Consider the following 23,370-nt stretch of genomic DNA (forward strand, 5'->3'; position numbering starts at 1 on the left):
GACTTTGAAGAGTCTTCTTGATTAATTCTCAAGGATCGTCGTACGTCTTTCGCCGTCTTTTCACCATTCTTCCATTCATTCGTCCCTGATTGGACTCCTCGGGGATCTTTCGTCAAAAGCTTCCACATCACAACCTGCAAGTGAGTGAAAAATATCTAACAGTACCTGCAAACGAGATCGTTAGATAAAAACGTGCCCCAGGCGTGTCGAGATTTCAACACTTGGGTCACTCAACCTTCCGAATAAGATTTCAAGTTTTCAATCTTATAAACATGCATTGGAAGGGACCTGTATGTCTTAAAATACAAGATTCTTTATCACAAACAATTGGATGTTTTTGCAATCAAAGCGGTAAAGAAAAACAAAAACAAAATTATTTGACTGAATATGCATTTTATTGATTGAAAAAGTGTGGCTCAAACTGAGCAATACAAAGGAAGCAATTCCTGAAAAGAGGTAATTGCACATAAAAGGAAAATCTATCCTAATGGCAATGTGAAACCGCGATCTCATCGAGTTCCAACTCGGTTACACCCTATATGTCCTCAGACTCTCCTTGCTTTCTGCCTTCTGAACAAGACAATTCCGACTGATCCCTATCGGGGATTATCCATGTCATATCCAAAGTACAAACGATCATGCCAGACGCAGTTGTTCGTTTCAATCCCTCTTTTGCCTGGACCGCCCTTTCGGGTTTTCAGTCCACCGGGATACCCTTTTTTGCCCAAGTCGCCTTTTCAGGTTTTCGACTTGCCGGGTGTACAGTTTTTTCTTTTTATCCCTAATTTTTGCCCGAACCTTTTCATCATTTTTTTTTCGGTTCGCCGGGATGCCCATTTTTTCCTGGACTATTTTATTCTTTTCGTCCAACGGGTCTTTTTATACGAAGTATTTTTTAACTGCGTCCGCATTCACAGGGGATGGAAAATCTTCGTCATTCATGGTCGTCAACAACAAGGCTCTGTCCAAGAAAACCTTTTTGACCACGAATGGACCTTCATAATTGGGTGTCCACTTGCCCCTACGATCGTTTTGAGGAGGAAGGATCCTTTTCAGTACCATATCACCCACGTGATACACTCGAGGTCGTACCTTTCGGTCAAAAGCACGCTTCATCCGTTGCTGATACAACTGCCCATGACAAATGGCTGCCAACCTCTTTTCCTTAATCAGGCTCAACTCTTCGTACCGGGTCTTTACCCATTCCGCCTCTTGCAACTTCACGTCCATCAGGACTCTCAAAGAGGGAATTTGAACCTCAACCGGTAACACGGCTTCCATTCCATATACCAAAGAGAAAGGCGTTGCCCCAGTAGACATACGCACCGAAGATCAGTACCCAGGATACAGGCTTCGTACTCAGCCATCCTTGCTGGTGCATTCAAATGTTATCCGGGCAACAAAAGGAATATGGGATCTCTTCGGCGCAACCAGAACGGCACTAACTCATCCACATTAACCTCCCCATCAGACATCAGAATCCGTTCGGATTTAGGGTCAGGCCCCTCCTCCGGGATCGGTTCCTCATAATCTTTCGATTTGAGCACCTCGAGATGTCCTCATCAGGGAACTCAAACTTCCTTGGTTAATAATCCTCTACGGGTTGCTGGGCGAGGTAATCAGACAATACACTCCCCTCGATTGCTTTCTGAGAGGTATACTGAATATCGTATTCAATCAAAATCATTTGCCCTCTCGTAACCCGTCCGGTCAATGTTGTCTTCTCAGATATGTACTTGATCAGATCCATCTTGAAATCCACAAAGTGGTATGAACCAGCATACACTGTCTCAATCGGCGAGCAGCCTATGCCAAAGTACAACAAGTTTTCTCGAGCAGTGAATGTATTGTTTCACAGTCGGTAAACTTTTTGCTAAGGTAAATTGCATGCTCTTTTCGACAAGACTCGTCATGCTGACACAATACGCACCTCATAGACTCCTCAAGGGCTGTCAAGTACCAGATTAACAGTCGTTCTTTCCACAGGAGGCATCAGAATCAGAGGTTCCTGCAACTTATTCTTTTATTTCTCAATGCCCCTTGGCAATCATTACTCCACCTGACCGTTTGATTTGATTTTTCAACGTCTTGAATATGGGTTCACACGTGGCTGTTAGATGAGATGTGAACCGTGAAATGCAGTCCAATCTGTCTAAGAAACCACAAACCTCTTTCTTTGTTCTCGGTTCAGGCATTTCTTGTATTACTTTTTTCTTTTTTTCTTCTTCTTTTTTTTTCTTTCTTTTTTTTAGCAGGATCAACCTCGATTCCTCTCTTACAATGAACCCCAGCAGCTTACCGGACCGCACTCTGAAAGTGCACTTATTTGAATTCAACCTCAGTTTGAATTGTCTCAACCGGTCGACCAACTTGGCCAGATCCACCAGATTCCCCTCTTTTGTTTGGGACTTTGCTATCATGTCATCAACATAGCATTCAATTTCAGGATGAATCATATCATGAAACAAAGTCACCATGGCTCTCTGATAAGTATCACCGACGTTCTTGAGACCGAATGGCATCACCTCCACTCTTGACACTCGCCTCCAAGGCGGCCCCAACCTTTACTTCCTTCCTGACCTTCTCGGTGCCTGGATTAACGATCTCAGCTCGCTTTACGTGCGGCTGAATCACCTTCTCCTCTTGTTTCAACAACCTGGTTAATCTTCCAGCATATCACAATCCTCTTCGCCTTCTTCTTCGGCATGATAGATCGGATTGTCGAAGTCATACAGAGGTGTAACCGAATTGTTATCAACGAGATCAGGAGAATTATTTTTCGAAGTTGGAACGAGTCAAATCAAAAAAAGGGAAAAATGAAAACAAACATTGCCATTTTTATTTATTTTTTAAAACTGCGAAAATAAATGAAAAACAGGGAACACCGCTTTTAATGTGAAAAACATCCATTTATTAGTGATGCAAAATGTTGCACAATGAAACACATGAGGTGGCCCTTACAATGGACCATTACGTTTCGGGCAAAACGTATGGCATCCATGCAAATAGAATTGAAAAACAGAAACATTACTCTTCAGGATGAGTGACAGTGATGATCTTTTAGGCCTCCCAGTTCTGGACTTCCATCCCTGGTACGCACGGTTTTGTCTACGAGTCAAGTTCACAGTCATTGTCAGTCTCTTCACCCACCGCACAGACGCGATCTGAATCTTCAGCAATTGCACCCACCATCACCTGACCATGCGCCAGCATGGGATTAGCACCAACATTCAGTGACAGTGTAAAATTGAGGGCCTTGGAATCCACCAGGTCTTGGACGGCATGCTTAAAGGCTCTACAACCCTCAATGTTATGTCCAGAGGCACCAGAATGGAATTCACACTTGGCGTTCTCATCATAATTAGGAGGCTTCTGATCTGATCTCAATGGAGCTAATGTCCTCAATTGTACCATTCCGAGATCTTTCAACTTCTTCAACAGAAGAGCATACATCATGGGTGGCTTATCAAACTGACGATCAGTCCCCTTTCCTCTCACTTGGCATCCAGCTCTCTGTGCTCTCTGTTGAGGGAACTGATGCTGCCGTGGTACAAATTGATTACTAGCAGGAATCGTTACCGCAGCAGTGTGCTGGTAGTAATGATCCCCACCGTATCCTCTCTGGGCATGGGCATACACAGCACTCGCGCCATCCTCCTTCTTATGCTGACCATTACCAAAGGATTTCTTCGATCCAGACGACGAAGCGTTTCCTGGTATTTTCCCCTTCTTCAACCAGTCTTCAATCCTCCCCACCTTCTCGGCAATTGCTTTCTGCCCCAAGGCGAACTCTTGCATGACATTGATCAGCTCTCCCATCTTCTCTTTCAGCTCGAGAATGTCTGTGTTGGGTGGATTCATCATTCCTATGTCAATCAAACATGTTAGAAACTGACACCTACAAAACAGAAGACAGTTATTATGACTCACACATGAATGCAATGTCTATCCGTATGAGGAACACTCTGTCTTTCGATCCTGGTTTCATCGAGACAGATAATAATTCAGCAACAACATTCTGACATCAATCGTCTGGTTTTGCCATACAGAGCAGGAAGTTATGATTTAGCAAAGATATCACCCGACCATGTGCGTGCTGTGAGTGTGCAGATAAGCAAATAAAACTTGAAGATCAATCACTGAATGATAATAACCACTGTATACCAAAAGTGCACTACAAGTGCAAAAGTCAAACATCAGGCTGATACAAGTCAAATACAATTCTCCAGAATCAGGAAGAAAATACAAGCACGTGAATTCCGTCAACATGCCTGACGATAATCCACACAAATGATAACAAGAGGCTACACTGAAGAAGGCCCCACAGAAGGTTCTGCATCATCAACCATCCTGGTGAACTTCACAGCAAACCTGAGCTCAGTGTTCTCCTGCTGCAATCTCCCTATCTCCTTCTGGTGAATCTTCATCTGTCGGAAATAATGATCCCTCTCATTAAGATAATGATCTCTCTCAGCAATGATCTTCGTGTTCTCTGCTTCCTTAATCTTCAATTTTGCCTCCCACTCAGCAATAAGGGCTCTAATTCGGGTATCTCTCTGATCCCTCACAAGGATTTGTCTCCTCTTCTCATCCTCAATGACCCTCAATGCTCTAGCTAGCTTCTCCTTGGTAAGGTCATGCTCCTTCGCAGATGACTCCAAAGCTTGGTTGATCTTGCCATAATAGACGGTGTCTATCTCAAAGCGCTTCACCTCCATGGCATGTTTCTTATCCTGATCTTCCATTCTCCCTCTGATCTCCTGATTAGCCATCTGAATCCTGGCGACACTCATCTGCAATTCAGTCTTCTCCGCTTGCAGCTGATCTCTGGATTTCTTCATCTTAAGGAACTCTTCCATACTGACAGAAGGACGTGGCCCCTCAATCGTAGGACACCAAGGATCACCTCCAGGAAATGGTAGATGTGTGAGCTCAATCCTCTTCCTAAGCCAATCATCAAATGGAGGAAGAGACCTGCTATTAATCTTGCCAAAAGGAACCTTGCCCTTCCTCTGAATATTTTGCCATGCCCCAGACACTTGCCTCAACCGTGTCAGATTACCCTCAGCCGGGAAATAGAAAGACTCCTGAATCTCGCGCTCGAGAGGAGGAACCTCCATAGCAAACCCCATCTGTCTCCTAAGAAGCGTCGGGTTGTAATTAACGCAACCCTGAACTCCTATGAGAGGCACATTGGGAAAACTCCCACAACTGTAGATGAAATCTCGTCCGGCCACACCATTGTGAGTCCAAGCTATGTCCTTGGCTCGCAAACCCATCAACTTGGTCGCCCAATTCATAGTATGGTCATGAAGAACAAAAGCTTTTAAAGGCACCTCTGGACGGCAAATACCCCATGAACCATTTGTGCAACAGTTGAACACAACATCTAATCAACCCCCCACGCCGCTTCTCGTTCCGATTATGGACCGAGTAATAGACATCTCCAACCAGAGTAGGATAGGATTCCTCTGTATAAACAACCTGATGGCATTAATGTCTACAAAGTCCTTATGATTAGGAAACAGGATGGTCCCATAAATGATCACAGCAATCAAAGCACAGACAGCCCTCCAATTACCCACAACAGCATGCTCCTTGGCCTTAGCCTCCAAGAAACTCAGATGAAAACCAAGCAGCTTTCCCTTCTCCTTCAAACCCCCCTTGGTCACCTCTGGGCTCAAATAAAGAGCACGAGAAATCTCAGCAACATCAGGCTCCCCCTTAGTGACAAAGAAAGGAATCTGATCTCGGATATGAATACCCAGGATGCTAGCATAGTCCTCCATCAAAGGTCCCAATAAGTAATCCGGGAAAACAAAGCACCTCAAGCCCGGGTCATAAAACTGGAGAAGAGTATTGATGACGCTCCTATCACTGTCTGTGAGCCTGAAAACCAACTTCAGAATACCACCATAATACTCACAGAACAACCCCGCATGGTCAGGTGTAATCAATGCTATCATATCCCTCAACACATCAATCTCTGGATTGAAGAAACTATAGACAACATCGTCTTTCAAGTCGGGCCTCATGTCTGGAACAAAGAAGTCTCTCAACCAGGATCTCGATCAAGAATGTCCCCTGCATATGGATAAACATGTGTTAGATGCGGATAAATGCAAAATGTGAATGATGCTGATGCATGAATGCAATGCACTGTGCCATCCTCCAAGTCATCTGATCATTCACTGCACTGAGTCACGGTCTCTGAACTGATCACAACCATCTGAAGGAATATGTAACCACAAATCCGACTTGGGGTTCTGAAATAAACGGAACTGAATGATACATCACCATCATCACCAGGGATTCTCTGAACAGATAACCATAAGACCCTCTGAACCAACCCAGGGAATCCTGAAATAAACGGATCCCCACTGATAAATACCACAGACAGAACTCCGGCGTCTCAGAAATAAATGCCCATAAATCCGACTTATAAATAGTACTCTGATCAAAGGAACCATTAGTCACCATCAACGTCACCATCAGAACATGCATCTGTAAGAATCAACCCTCCCCTCACAGGTGAATTCTAATCAGGTCATCCTAAGGCGGATAATGGTCTCGACAATCGGGCAAAGATACTCAACGGGTTTGCCCTTTCGGGTGTGCCGTTGTAGCTCTCTTAAGATCATCTAAACCAAAGATCCGGGAAAGATCGGTCACTGAAGTCAATAGCTCAAAAGAGGTAACCCAACCAAAGTGGAAAACCCCACAAAGGAAGAGCACTCTCAGATGAACCTCGTCCGGCTCGTGGTATGTCACGTCGCAACAACATGCCCAACCAGCATGTGAGGAACGTGAGACCACACTAATCCTAGGTGTATACTCGGGCCTGGGTTTTAGCCCCACTCAGAACACCCACCCCAAAATCATAGGAACCACCTGTGCAGAGGACAGCAACATGATAGTATAATGCATGCAAATATTTATGCAAATATATACACAGCAAAATAATAGTAAATGCAATAAATAGAGCAACACAAGCAACCTAAACTATCCTAGAACGCTAGGAGAGACTCGCTTAGGGAAGATGGACCAGCAATAGGTCAACTTCTATAGTCCCCAGCAGAGTCGCCAGCTGTCGCATCCGCGAAAAACAACCGGCGGGCTAAAACAAAACAAACAGAGCCGCCACCGTGCGTTATTTATCCCAAAAGAGAGAAAGGAAACGCTCGAAGTAAACCTGGAAAAGACATGGTCTCGCGACCAAAGAGAGATGGGATCGGGAGTCGGTTATGCGAAGGGAAGGTATTAGCACCCCTACGCATCTGTCGTACTCGACGGGATCCACGCTCAAAAGGAAAGAATAAGGTTGCTAAAACAGCTCACAAACATCACACACACACACTGGAAACAACACAGGTGGGATAAGAGGGGAAAGGGCTCGCTAGGATATCGCATCCTATGCCTATGTATCTCATCTGGAATGAGAATCAGAGCTACCGTAGTTCGGCTCACGCACGCCGAAACAAAACACATGCACACAGGAAAACATGGAAACCGAATGCCAATCGCTGGACTTACATCAGACTCCGAACCAACAAACACACCCTGGAAACCAAATGCCAATTGCTGGACTTATATCGGACTCCAAGCACACAACAATAGGATACAGAATGCCAATCGCTGGTCTTACATCCATCTCCCACACACAAGAAGGATAACAAATAACAAGTTAATAGGGAGTCTGGAACTCGAGCCTAATAACTGTCAAGCAAACACACACAAAAAGAAAAAAAGGGTGCACGGAGAGATCTCGTACGACCTCCTGCCTACGTACCTCATCTGGTATGAGGATCAGGGCAACGTAGTTCCCCTTAACAGGGGAGAAACTTTCTCCTAACCAGAGACTGGGAAATGACAAACTAAAAGGGAGACTGACTCGAGCCTAATAGTTATCATGTATTCCACAATGGTCCTAGGTTGAGGTTTCTATCTAACTTGCACAGGCAGCAAGCTATCCTAAACAGGCAAAGCAAACAACACAAGCACAATAAACAATCACACACACTATATGCAATCAATTGGGCTCATACAAGGTTAGGCTTTAGTCAAGGGGTCATGTCAACCTCGACAAACAAGCCACTGTATCAGGGTGATGTTAGCTCTTAACCCTAACATTGAGAGTTAGGGTGAAGCAGATGATATGGGAAGTGAGGGTAAGACCTCACAGCTCTTATCCCTGGCCTGGGAGAGCTTCAAGACAAAGTGGATGACACATCTGAATAGCATGAGATGGATTACACATCTCTTTTATCTGCCAATTGCCTTATCAAAGGTCTTTTCCTGCTTGGCACAAAGATAAACAAACACAAGCATTGCCTCTTAAGGAGGACTTCAGACAGGTGCCTGCCCAAGTAACAGGACAGGTCTTTCAGACTACATGAAGTCAGTGAGTTATACCTCAAATGGTTAAGCAACCAAGCAACAGCAAAAGCAAGTTCAAAAGAACTTAAGCAACTAATGTACCTGAAAACAATCTAACTCAATCAGTATACAACTCAAAAAGTCAAACAGACAATCCAACAGTCAACAGTCAAAAGGCACAGTCCAACAAGCAAGGCAATAATGTACAAGGCACAAGCTCAACTCAAATGAGATAAAAGCAACCTACAAAACAAGTCAAGATTAGTCAACATCAACCAAGTAATCCAATTCAAGCAATGTGAATCAATCCTCTCATGGCCGCATGCTTCTTATCCTGAAAACAAAGCTCAAACATAAGCATAAACCACTAGGACAAGGCCTAGGGTCAAAGGGGGAGAAATAATTCAAAACAGAACATGAAAATTGACATGAATCAACTTCAATCCAATAAGAACATCATCCAAAAGGTTCCACATCCATATCATGCACCAAATTCATTTCACAAATCAAATAAGACAAAGCATGCAAGTTAGAAGCTCATTGAAGCAACAGAATGAACACATCCACATTAATTCAAAAATGGCTCAATAAATCCCAAGAAAAATCATGGCTAAAAAGCACATATAACATGATCAACACACCAAAAATCAAGGCATTTGGACAAGTATAAGCATGGTAATCAAATTCCATAAGGCAAGGTAAGCACAAACAAGCTCAATTGAGACACAATATAATACATCAACTTAACACAAGCCTAAAACACAATTTGAAATCCATATGATACACAACCAACATTTCACAAATCATTGAAGTTCATGACTATTCAAAAGTCCACAAATGGTCATCCAGAAAGAAAAATACCAAACAAATCAGAAATGAATCCAAAAATTCCACAAATATTCATGATCAATCCTAACATCCAGAAGAAGCATCATGCAAAAAATCACATCATTTGGCATTTGTTTGGCATGGCAAATAAAATCATCAAATTGAGCAAGCAATGGTGTGACACACATTGTCACACCTACATTAACCAGATCATATCTCAACAACCATACATGCTAAAAATGCAAACTCAACACCAAAATGTCCAGCAAGATGTCTAGTTTAAGCATACCAAATTTCAAAAGCATTGGATGAAAACTCATCATTTCACAAAGCATATGGCAAGGTAGGTCAAGAAAACACACACATACACAATCCCTAGGCCAAATTAAAATCCATCCAGGCACAAAATGTGGAAAAATAGTCATAAAAAACTAGAAATGATAAGGATCATGTTGCAAAAAATCTCATGTCATTTGGATCATTATTTATGGAGTTATGAATTTTGGAAGTGAATGAAAAAATAAAAAAAACAATGATATAGCATGGTATGAATGGCATGAAGAACAATGAAATAATGAAAATGCAATTGGAAAAGCGTGGCAACCAGGAAACGAACCATGCCACTTTCTGAATTGAGCGCGTTCCCTAATGAAACGCCCCGTTTCATTAAGTCTATGTGGCAAGGCAAATGAACGGTGACCAATCAACGTGCCACGCGACTGACAAGTTGGACCAATGCATGGGCAATAACACAAAATCACATGCAAAACGCGCTATCAAAGATCAAACAAGCTTCTGGACAGAAAACCTAGGTTCTTCATCAATATTCATCGTGTTCATATGCTCAAGAACAAAACTGTCCAGAAATCAAAAACCAGTACACCATTGAATAGATCTTCCAACGTACATCATGGATCAAAGCTCAATTTAACCTAATTTCACATGTATCAAAAGATTCGAGCAAAAGAATTCTCACATGCCAAACTTAAAATCCTCATAACTAATTCATTACTTCATGAAAATCAATGAAACAAAGCTCAGATTAATCACCAATGAAAGATCTACAACATGCATTTATCAATTTCGTGAATCATGAGAGTCGAGTTCTGACCTTAATGGAAATGCAGAAGTGAAACAGGTTGATTTAAGCCTTGTTAAGCACAAACAGTTCTTCCTCAGCTCTTGTATGATGATTTGGATGAAGGCTTAATGCTCAATCGTGCTTGATATTGCTTAAATCTCCAACTGCCATTAATGGATGCAAACTTCAACAGCTTCGAATTGGCATGAAACTTGATGGATCTTGCTTCCAAAGTGTTCAATTATGCTTGTGGATGAAGGATTAATCAAGAACAAGGCAATGTTTTTGAAGAAATTTGCAGAAGAATTTGAGAGCACAATGTGAAGAAAATTGTGAAAATGGATCTAGATCTGAGAATTATGATGTGTTAACCCTGTTTTCTGTTATGCTTAGCCTTATATATGATGTGCTAATGAAGTTTGTTAATCACAATTAAGCTAATGCCGAGGGATTAGTGAAAACCAAGTGTAATGCCAAATTTGCAAATTCACCCCTTATGCATGCATGCCAATGCTACAGTGCACGTTTTTGGTTTTGAAATCCTTCCAAATGTTATGTGGAGCCAAATGCAAGTGGAAAAATATATGGATACTGCATAATTTTTGAATTGGAAATTTCCCTCCAAAATTCAAATGAAAATGCAAATATTTTTGTGATCAAAATGCATGGCTTATGATGCATGAATTGGATAGTGCATGTCAAGAGAGAAATGTTGCAAAAAGAACCATCTCATTTGGCCTTATGGTTAAAAAGTTATGCATGCTTGAAGTTCAAATTCATTTGGCAATGATTGATCCATATCTTCTCAACCATACATGAGAAATTCATGATCTTGGACTTTTTGGAAATGGGAGAACAAGATCTACAACTTCCATGTTCAACAAAATTCCATTTGAAGAATTTTTGATGATGTAATCTTGAGGAGAAAACCTTTCCATTTTTGGCAATTTTGAATTACAAGTCACTTTCTATTTTTGGAAAGTTTTGTCCTGACTTTATTTTCTTCAATGTTGATGTTTGAAATGTCAAATGAGACTTGTTTGAACATGAATGAAGTATTTCTAACCACTTCCCACCTCCAAATCCAACAGTTGACTTTTGGTTGACTTTTTCAGTTGACAGATGACTTGGTCATGCACAGATGAATTTGAGCCTCAATCTCCTGATGAAATGGCTCAAAAATGAAACCCTAGCTTACACAAGATCATTAAAACCATAAGATGATCCCCATCTCAATGAAGACCTCCTCTCCTTGAAAAACCCTGATTGGCACAATACAACTGATTAGGGTTGACCAGAGGTCAAAACCCTAATGCCAATGCACATGATCAGGAACAATGAACCTCTTGGTGATGATAAGACCATGATGATGGTGATGTACCATTTCAACCAAGATAAAGAACAACCTCCTTGAGGAACCAAGAAAACCCTAATTGAAGCACAATCCTCAGATGATTAGTGGTCAATCCATGAGACCCTCAGGCTTGAATCTCTTAACCTCTTTATCTTCTGAGAAAGACCTAGGAGGATGACTTGCTTATCATTTCCACATGATATGCAAATATGCAATGACTAATGTCCTACAAGATGAAATGCAATATGTTAAGCTAGTCCCAAGAGAGGAGGGCAAATTTTGAGGTGTTACAATATGTTTTTAACAAGTACGTCATCTTTTGATGATGACAACTAAAGTATTACAATAAGTCAAGCATGAATGATTAAATGAATAAAGATGCAAATATATCTTTAGATTTGATAAACTTAACTATTCGATGATGGAAAACAAAGAAAACAACTAAAGCCTCATCTCAAGTTACTCAAGCATATGTCAACATAAAGAGTAATACCCGACAAAGACTTGAAGTAATATATGGTAATCCTCTAACTTAGCATTAATGATCTCCTATTTTAGTAATGAGTGAACGCTTGTGAAAGCAAAAAGAATTTATCGTAAAAGTATGAGGCTAAAGTGCACACACATACACACACACACTAAACTCTTTTCAAAATACTTTACCAAAAGAAAATAGTTTGAAAAACATCTGAAAGTTGTGTCAGATGAATTTTGAACAGTCAAAATAGCTACAAGCAATTTTTTGACTTAGTTAATCAATTAAAACATTTGTATAATCAATTATAAATGCTCAAACTTAAGGCCCAAGCTATCTTGAAGGCGCCTTAATTATGTGCAACGACGAGAAATCCTACACTTCCTTTTTGAATAATTACAAACGATTATCTCTTTCTAATCGATTAGGAATATATGCTAATCAATTGTATTGTTACTAAATATGTTAAATGAAATATCCTTTTTGAGCCAACCTTAGGCCTATAAATAGAGGTTCCATTTCTCATTTCAAAGTATCTAGAATCATGTTTGTACACTTTCATATCTCAAACTCTCTCTAAACATTTCTTTAACTTTATCTCACTATGTTTTAGTGTAAGTGCTTTTGTGAGTAAGATTATTTTTGTAATTCTAGAATGGATAAAATTGTAAAATACACAAAGGGAACCTTTTGTGTATACCTTGGTTGAATACTGCTCAATTAGGGATTTGTATAGGTTAAAGCTTAAACCGTAAAAAGCTTTTGTTTGGGATTGAGAATTTCAGTCCTAGTTTAGGTTGGAGATCAACCTGTATAAAATCTCCTAGGTTCTTGGTCAGCCCGATGTTAAAACCAAGATAGATTGAAGCTCAACCCGATACTTAAAATCTTTATAGGTTCGAGATCAACCCAAAGTTAAAATCTTACAGGTTTTTAGTTTGCCCTATTTAAACCAAGGTATTTAGATTAAAGGTTATGGAACTTGAAGACTAACCACTTCAAGGTTCGTGTATGTGGAGAGAAGACTAACCGCTTCAATCCAACGTTTGGGAAGGAAGATTGACCCCTTCACTCTCAAGCTTATTGCCAAGAAAATACGCAAATGAGCACATACATTGTCTTATATATTGTGATTGAAGATCAATCACCATTTCCTTGTATATGGGGGTTCGTGAGTTTTTCTGCTAAAAACTCTCAAAGTAATATTGAGACTCTCAAGACTAATTCTTTGGGAGAGGAGTGAGTCCTTTTACTTTTTAATGAACCTCTATAATTCTTAGTGTTCCTCTTTTCTCTTAACTCATTTTATTTCTGCATTTTATTTTTCGCATTTTATTTTTCGTAGCTAAGTTTTTAAAAATGTTTTCAAACTCTGAGTTAATTTCTTAAATATTTTTCAAAATCAAGTTTTTTCAATCAACACAATTCACCCCCCTCTCTTGTGTGTGAAGTCTCAAGTCCAATAAGTGACATCATAGTCTAACTTCTGTTTAAGGACTAATCGTCTCGGGAGGAAGAGAGGAAGATGGCTTACGACAAGAGACTTTCTAAACACTTACGCTGTTTTGAAAAATATCAAGATTATTTTATTTTATTTTATTTTTGTAAGCTAGGTTTAAAATTTCTCTTGAAAACATAAACTATGAGTTAAGGGAAACTATTATCAAAATGTTTGTTTATCCCTACTCATCAAGTGAATGGTGAAATAGTATATAAATCCAATTTTCTTTGGACCAAAGAGAAAAAGAGAAAATTTGATTTTTTTAAATAACACAATTTTTCACTATGTTCATTTTTGCCAAACTGCCAAATATGGGGTTCTCTTAAACTAATATATGAAGATTCTCCAAGTATAAAACAAGAGAAAATGAACATATGAGGCAAAACAAATCTTGGATGCTCTTTTAAATATACAAGTATTAAGAAGTTTGCTGGAAATTGTATTACTAACAAATAATCTTAGAATTAAGTATTGGAAGTTTAATCCAATTCTTAAATAAATAGATGTGAACTTTCATGAATTTCATAAAAAATCAAGAATGATAAAAATTATAGAGAAGATGAACGAACAAGTCCAACTACTCAAAGGTGAGAAAATCCAAACTGAAAAGAGAATGTAAGTGATATGATTCCATTATAAAAGAAACAGTTGACCTACGAGAAACCTTAGGAAAATTTACCAAAAGAAAAAGGAAAAGCTTGATCTATATTTATCTATTCAAATATTCCCTTATAGTATATGTTTTAAGAAAGAGAAAATAGATCATAAAATAGCACCACATATATAATCACTAGGTAAAATAAAATATTTATGTTTTAACAAAGTTGAAAGGATCTAAAAGGTATTCACCTTAGATCTTATGTGACTAATGCACCAAAGGTGAAACCTTAGTGTTTTGCAGGTAGATTTTATTGCTTGGAATTATTGATAATTACTCCATCCGTCTCACAACAGGTGTCCTCTTTCCTATTTTTATTTGTCTCAAATTATTTGTCCCTTTAGAATACCAATATAGTATTCATTATTTCTTTCTACTAGCTTACCCTTACCTATTGTATTTTAATTCATGTAACTACTCTACCAATAAGGTTATTTTTGTAAATAACACTCGTTTTATCATTGAAATCATCACAATTAATTATTATTTAAAAAGTGTAAGAATTTCAAAGAGGACAACTATTGTGAGATATGGGGAGTATTATTGAAAACAGTGCATAACAATAATATACTTTTAAAAGTATACATGTGATAAAGTATTTGATCTTGAAGATGAACAATGATGAGAAATGGCAACAGTTGTGATCAAAACATTTCCTTTGAGAGAAATCTCAGAGTATATGATTCATAATGATAAGTTTGAATAAATATGTTTGTAATAGATATATTTATTTTGTGACTTTACCAACCCTCGCATCTAACGATGTGTAGAGGAAAATACACCATCTGGTGTTTTCCCTCTTGAAAATTGTTTATCAAGGTTTATTGATAAAATAGGTAAAATTATTTTAAGGTTTAAATAAGCAGAGAAATCTAATTAAAACCTTAAAATAAGACTTCTTATATTTTAATCATCAAATTTTAAATGCTTCTAACCTATAAACACGAGTTCCTTTAAGTGTTTTTATAGATAAGGGGTATAAACAATGATAATTGGGGGTACTAAAATAAGAAAAATCAAAATAAGGTCCAAGTTTCACCAAGAAGGCAAAAGTATGCAAGCCCAATCGATTAGCACAAGTTGGTAATCAATTAGAAAAGCGTGAAAACAACTAAATTCGATTAGATACAAGCTTAACACGTGCCTCAAGCAAACCAAATCTCAACATTTATGAAGATCTAACAAAATCCTTAGATATTGAAAAATATAATCGATTAGAGTCACAATCTAATCGATTAAGAGACTTAAAAAAAGGAGAATTTGGATTTAATTTTTTAGCAGCATAATCTGCATTTAAAGCTTGTTTATTCTACATGATCAAATCCTCAGAAAATCACGTTATAAAAAAGGTGTCTTATTCTCACTCTTTTTGCATCACATACCTTCTATTCAACATATAAGTGAGATTATTCTTGAAAAAACATCATGAATCCCATAAGGTTAAGTTCCACCTCCAGCCATCTCATTGATGATTTCATAACCAAACAATAAAAAATTAGATTCTTTCAACACTTTGCAACCAAACCATTATTAGAGTTCATACCTTAGCCCCATAAGACTTCAAAGAATACATATTCTTTAAAAAATTTGAAGAACTCAAACTTTTCACATTTCTTTGTATGCCTTCAAAAAGGATCTACACCTCCCTTGTGAATATTTTTTTTTTCAAACCTTCATCTCACTGATGGAATACTTCAAAGCAAAGAGAAAACATAGGATAAATCTCTTGGTGGAAGAATTAGGAATTTTTCCAAACCTTTCCCATGAAGATAGAATCATTGAGCTTGGGGATAAATCCAACATGCACAACTACATCACCAATGCATCTTCCCTTATGAAAGAACCATCATCACACATACCTTACCCATTCACTACTGGATACATCCATCCTGAAATTCAGATGACTCACTATGTAATGAATCACATATTCTTTCATAGACAAGGCAACTTCAATCTCTAAAACCAAGTAGATGTAGAAAAAAATATGGTTAATAAAGAAAAAATTCAAGGTAAACTAGGCACAATAATTGATTGACTACATGATAGAAAGCAAGACAAAAGGAACACACCTTTCATATGGAAATTTAGTCACAAAAATACTGGAAGAAACATGATACAACTTTAAAGATAAAGAGTTCAAGGAAAAAATAACCATAATATGACGCTTTGTCCTACCATCAATGCATTTCAAACAAAAAGATGGAAAGATCACTGAAAAGCATCATCAAATAAAAAGAAGAGAAAAAGCAAAAGTCAGGAAATATCCATAGAGATCGAGAGCTAACACAACTCCCCTTAGATACTTACAATCAACGACCTTATGAAAATCTTGAATGGAAAAATATATGTACTCAATGACAAAATAAACTTCATAGTACACCACTTCATTCCTAACCAAACCAAAGTACCAAATCACATATTCCACTATGATGATCTTGATGCAGAATAATCTCACTTAGATTTATTAGTTTTTTTGTTTTTCAAAACTTTCAATTCAACATCTTCCCTCATTGTATTTTAAAATTCCAATATTTCCCTTCATGTACTTTCAACTTTCTGCAATTTCCATTCTTGTAATTCAAATTCCTTAGTAATAATATGAGTGCTTGTTTCCCTTTTCCTAAATCATCGATGCTTGCATATTTACTTTTAGCAATGCATCTTTAGTCACATTTTTTATTTTGACAAAGGGGGAAAGTATACTCTCAGGGGGTAGGGTATACTCTCTATCTAACTCAGGGAGAGTTATCACTCCAAATATATCTATATTAATTCATTTACCACCTCCTCTGAGAGATGTGTTGTCATAATCAAAAAAGGGGGAGAATGTGGAACCTTATTTTGCATGTGATATACTTTTAACAAGGACATCAACTTTTGATGATGACAACTAAAGTATTACAATAAGTCAATCATGGACGATTAAACAGATAAATATAAAAACCTATCATTAAGGTTTGATAAACTTGAAGATTCGACGATGGCTAACAAAGAGTACAACTAAAGCCTCATATCAAGCCACTCAAGCATATGTCAACATAAAGAGTAATATATGACAAATGCTTGAAGCAATATATGGTGACCTCCTAACTTAGCATTAATGATCTCCTATTTTAGTAATGAATGAACGTTTGTAAAAGCAAAAGAACTTTATCGTAAAAGTATGAGGCTAAAACGTACACATACACAAAAAATATTTTTCAAACTAAAATAGAATACTTTGAAAAACATCTGGATGTTGTGTAAGATGAATTAGGGAGCAGTCAAAACAGCTACAGGCAATTTTTTGACTTAGTTAACTGATTAGAGCAATTATCTAATCGATTAGAAATGTTCAAACATAAGGCCCAAGTTATCTTGAAGGCGCCTTAATTCTGTGCAACGACTATAAATATTAAACTTCCTTTTTAGGAACTTACAAATGATTATTTATATCTTCTAATCGATAAAGAATATGTGATAATCGATTAGATTGTTACAAAATGCGTTAAATGAAATTTCCTTCTTAAACCAACCTCGGGCCTATAAATAGAGGTTCCATTTCTTGTTTCAAAGCATCCAGAATCATGCGTTGACACTTTCATCTCTCACTATCTCTCTCTCTCTCTCTAAACATTTCTTTAACTTTCTCTTACTATGTTTTTAGCCTAAGTGCTTTTGTGACTGAGATTATTTTTGTAATTCTAGAATGAGTAGAATTATAAAATTCACGAAAGGAACCTTTTGTATATACCTTGGTTGAATACTATCCAATTAGGGATTTGTATGAGTTAAATCTAAATCTGTAAAAAGCTTTTGTATGGGATTGGGTATTTCATTCCTAGTTTAGATTGGAGATCAACCTGTATAAAATCTCTTAGGTTCTTGGTCAGCCCAATTTTAAAACCAAGATAGGTTGAAGCTTAGCCCAATACTTAAAAGTTTCGCAGGTTCGAGATCAGCCCGATGTTAAAATCTCACATGTTTTTGGTTATCCCGGTTAAAACCAAGGTATTGAGCTCAAAGGTTATGGAACTTAAAAACTAACCGCTCCAAAGTTTGTGTTTATGGAGAGAAGACTAACCACTTTAATCCACCATTTGGGAAGGAAGATTGACCCCTTCAATCCCAAGCTAATTATGAAGAAAAGACGCAGACGCACACATCCATCATCTTGTATATTATGATTAAAGATCAATCACCATTTCCATGTATAAGAGGATTAATGAGTCTTTCTTGCTAAAAGCTCTCAAAGTATTATTGCAAACTCTCAAGGCCATTTCTTGGGGAGAGGAGTAGGTCATTTTGTTTTTGACCGAAACTCTATAATTCTTGGTGTTCCTATTTTCCCTTAACTCATTTTATTTCTGCAATTTATCTTCTGCATTTTATTTTCCGCTGCTAAGTTTTTAAAAATGTTTTCAAACTCTGATTTTATTTTTGAAATCTTTTTCAAAACCAAGTTTTTCCAATCCACACAATTCCCCTCACCCCCTCTCTTGTGTGTGAAGTCTCAAGTCCAACAAATGTTAATTGGAAACCATTAGTCATGTAAGATTCAAGGTATTTAATAAAAAGGGTTCAAATTTTATGATATGATTGAAAGGATTATCCAAGAGGTGAGATTTATTCACGACCTTAAGATAAATATAATTTCTCTTTGTGAACTAGATAGAAAAGGTTATCTATTTAGAGGTGAAATTTCATATTGGAGGTTATGAAGGACTAAAGGATTGTTATTAGGGGTGTAAGGAAGCATAAGTTGTACTCATCGGAAGGAGAGATAGTAGTTAGGCCAGTAACTTCATCTTCTATAAGAGATATGTCAAGAACTAAGTTGTGACATATAAAGTTAGAGTGTGTGAGTGAAATAGGTCGGGTGGAGCTATGTAAACAAGGAAACGGGTCGAGTGAACTGTGAGTGAAATGAGTGAAATACTATAAGTCATGGTATTTGGAAGATGGCCATATGAAATTAGGAATTACACTTTAAGTAGAGATGTGGTGTTCGATCAGTTTGAAATGATTTATAAAACAACATCAAATATTAACGAAGGAAAATTGAATCCAACTCCAAAAAAAAATCAATGTTTGAGGTGGTTTCTATTGATATAGCTTATAGTAAACAAGATGACAACAAGCCACCCGAGGAAGATTGTCTAGAGGAAACTCAACCTAATGTTGAAGATGAGACAAATGATTACATGCTTGTTTGAGATAGGACTGGGATACATATCAAACCACAAAAAATTTGGTTTTGCTAATCTGATAACTTTTTCCCTTATAACTTCTAGTGAAGTTTTGGACGAGGAAATGAAATTACTCCATGACAACCATACACGGGAGTTAGTCAAGAAACCTATTGGTTTTAAGTTAGTAAGTTGTACATGGGTCTTAGAGTTGAAAGAGAGGATTCTAGTAGTTAAGCAAGACATGTTTAAGGCAAGGCTAATTGCTAGGGGCTTCACACAGGAAGAAGACATTGATTACAATGATGTTTTCTCATTGGTCAAAAATTACGGGTCAATTTAGGTACTCCTAGTTGTGATTGAAAAGTTTGATTTGGAGTTGGAAAAAATGGATGTGAAGACAATTTTTTTGCATGGAGAGATTTAAGAGATAACTAAAGGATATGAAGTAAAAGGCAAAGAAGATCATTTCTATAAGCTAAACAAATCCTTGTATTGACTAAATCAATCTTTCATATAGTTGAATAGAATATTTGGTGATGTCATATTAAGAATTAAGTTCAACAAAAGTAAGTATGACATTGTGTTTACTTTGAATTCATCACACCTAATACTTTTGTTTTCTTATTGTTATATGTTGATGATATTTTACTAACAAGCAATGATGAGAGTGAATTAACAAAGGTAAAAGTTGAACTTAAAAGGGAGTTTGAAATGAAAGATTTAGGTGTTACCAATAAAATTTTGGGAATTGAGATGAAAATGGGTAGTAACAAGAAGTACTTATTCCTATCTTAAGAGACACACTTAAATAAAGTGTTGTACATTTTGAAATGTGTGAAGCTAAGCCCTCAACCCTACCTATACCCCAACAATTTAATTTGAGCAACGATCAAGTACCTAGTTCAAAAGAAGACAAGGAATTTATGGATGAAATTCCTTATGTAAATGCAATATGCTTTTTTATATATGTCATGATATGTACTTGACTTGATATAACATACTCAATGAGTTTGATGAGTAGATTTATGTCAAATTAAGATAAGGTAGATTGACAGGCCTTGAAGTGGATTTTGAGATACACCAAAGGTTCACGTGGGATGGATCTTGTTTATGGTGGAGTGGATAAGAAATGCGACAAATCATCTGCCATAGAGGTATTTTTGGACTTTGATTGTGCTGATTGCCTTGACACCAGGAAGTCACTCATAAGGTATATCTTTCCTACATTTGACACGTCTATCAGTTGTAAAGCAATTCTGCAAATATCCACTACATAGAAAGCTTTGTAGAAATTAGTCCAAGAAACTATGATGACATGTTGATTTGTTTTTTTAACCACTTAACTTGTTACTAATATGCTTAGTAAGATTAATAAATATCATTTACTTTGTGTATATTCTTTAATGTCGATCTTACGTTGTATTAGTTTTGTAATTTTGTTAACAAAACTAGCCATAATGTTTCAAGATTGTAATGTAGTATTAATATTCATCATCAATAAAAAAAAGTGACTATTGCATTCAAATTTCTCTTCTTTTATCTTATGTTCTTTAAGTCTTTATTGTTAAAATTTTATTTGTCATGATCTTAAAGTATTTGATGAAATGTGTTTTCATCAAATATTCATTACACATTATATAATATTTTACTCTTTAAAAATTGATCAAGGATTTATTACACATTATATAAAATTTTACCCTGTAAAAATTGTAAATAAAATATTTATGGAGTAAAATCAATTGTATGTGTTGGAAATTAAAGAATAACACACAAAAAAACATCATTGTGCATTTTTAATTACCCAAATCATCACTCATTCTATAAAGATAGATTAAATAATCGTACACATTACTCCTTTAGACTATATTTTAAAAATAGAGTATGCTTTAAAAATAAAAAATATCATATTAGATCTTAATATTAACCGTACTTTTAAATACTCATATTATCACTCAATATATAGAAACACATTTAACAATTTTAGTAACTATTTTTTTAGATTATAAGTCAACGCAATGAAGAGTTTCATCTTAGATCTTAATAATGAATGTGTTTCTAAACACCACATTTACATACTACCAAATCAACACAAAATAGAGAATTTTATTTAAAATTTTAATAATGAATACGATGATCGATTATATTAAATGTGATGATTGGTTAGATAGAGCTTGCGTAGTTCGGACAAAGAACCTCTTACATCCATACAAAGAACAAAAATGGTTAAAGATGTTTAAAAAAAATAAAAATAAACAAAAAATACTATAAACACATCCTCAAATATTTAATATATTACTACTTATTTTTAATCCTCAAGTGTATTTCTTAAATAATATTCGTTTGGATCCCTCACAACTTACATACCCATAACTGATAATGTGTAGTGTGTACTATACTAAAAATAAAAATGTTCTTACACACGGGTTAATATTTAAGATATGTTGGCGAGAAATAGCTTTATATCAATACAATTGTGAAAAAAATTCTTAGTCACTGATTTTTGGTTGCTTCACCTCTGATTTTTTTGAGGTGCAACTGTGTGCGAGGGAATGGAGAAGCCCATTAACATGGTCATACCAAGCTTTCTGGTCAGCCTTATCGAGTTTGCGCAAGACCGGCGAAAACCCGAATGCATCGAAGATGCCTGGAATTATTTAGAGGATTTTCGAATTTCAAGTGCCGTCTACAAGCCGCCACTAGCGCCCTACGCCCACGAACCCGATCCCGGTCCCGGAGTCGGAGCCAGTGTCGCCACCGGCGATACCGACGAGTGGTTGTAAGGTTGGGACAAGTTGCATAATGCTTGGGACCACCATATGTGTTCATGTGGCACTTTATCCTCTTTTGTCCTTTTGTTGAGTTAATGATATTAACTCTTTATAAGGACTTACAAAGTGAATAAATCTTCCAATGTGGGACTTTATCTCATGCATTTATTAGCATTAACTCACTTCCACCATTTGTCATTTTGGAACACACTTGTTCAAGATGTGTCCACGACAAAGCAGTTCATCTTCTTTTCGTTTCTTTCTCTCCTTTTTTACTTCATCAGTGTCATTCTCAGTTGGTTTCATCTTCTTTTCGTTTCTTTCTCTCCTTTTTTACTTCATCAGTGTCATTCTCAGTTGGTTATGGATTCGTTTCTTTCTCTCCTTTTACTTCATCAGTGTCATTCTCAGTTGGTTCTGGAATTGCTTCCAGATCAGGATCCAAGACATATTGAATTTTCAGGGCGGTCAGGAGAAATGTCATTTTACGACAAAGCAGTTCATCTTCTTTTCGTTTCTTTCTCTCCTTTTTTACTTCATCAGTGTGACAAAGCAGTTCATCTTCTTTTCGTTTCTTTGGGGCGAAAGACGATGAGGAGGGGCCAATTCAAAACCCTCTGGTAAAATAAGAACAACTCCTACATTCAAAGCCCCCTTTTTACCATTAGCAAGAACTTGTTTCACTTGCATATCATAAGGAATTCGAACAACTGCTTCAAATACAGTATCGGGAAGTACCGCTTGTGGAACCTCAATATCTACGGGCTTATTAGCTAAATGGCAATTAGCACATACAATCCGGTCGGTAGCTTCTCGAGGATTTTCATAACCTTGTTGGGCAAAAATGGGATATGCATTTTTCATCAGCCCGATTGCTCCGACGCGACGTGCTCAAGTGCCGTCTACAAGACACCACTAGCGCCCTACGCCCACGGACCCGGTTTTGGAGTCGGAGCAATCCGGCCGGTAGCTTCTCGAGGATTTTCATAACCTTGTTGGGCAAAAATGGGATATGCATTTACACCACTAGCGCCCTACGCCCACGGACCCAGTCTTGGAGTCGGAGCAACACCAGCGAGTGGTTGTAAGGTTGGGACAAGTTGCATAATGCTTGGGACCACCATACGTGTTCATTTGACACTTTATCCTCTTTTGTCC

General features: G+C 37.3%; 1 protein-coding gene across 1 annotated transcript; it reads right to left on the reverse strand.

Annotated features, from left to right (window-relative positions):
- Positions 1–22,743: 22,743 nt before the first annotated feature.
- On the reverse strand, positions 22,744–23,076 carry LOC127135972 (cytochrome f-like). Its single transcript, XM_051062589.1, has one exon. The coding sequence runs from the start codon at positions 23,074–23,076 to the stop codon at positions 22,744–22,746; it is 333 nt and encodes a 110-aa protein (XP_050918546.1).
- Positions 23,077–23,370: the final 294 nt, after the last annotated feature.

The sequence above is a fragment of the Lathyrus oleraceus genome, chromosome 4 (genome assembly GCF_024323335.1).
Source record: "Lathyrus oleraceus cultivar Zhongwan6 chromosome 4, CAAS_Psat_ZW6_1.0, whole genome shotgun sequence".
In the NCBI taxonomy this organism is placed as follows: Eukaryota; Viridiplantae; Streptophyta; class Magnoliopsida; order Fabales; family Fabaceae; genus Lathyrus; species Lathyrus oleraceus.

Excerpts from the sequence above, each read along its gene's own strand:
- LOC127135972 (XM_051062589.1), bottom strand. The coding sequence starts at position 23,076 with ATGAAAAATGCATATCCCATTTTTGCCCAACAAGGTTATGAAAATCCT.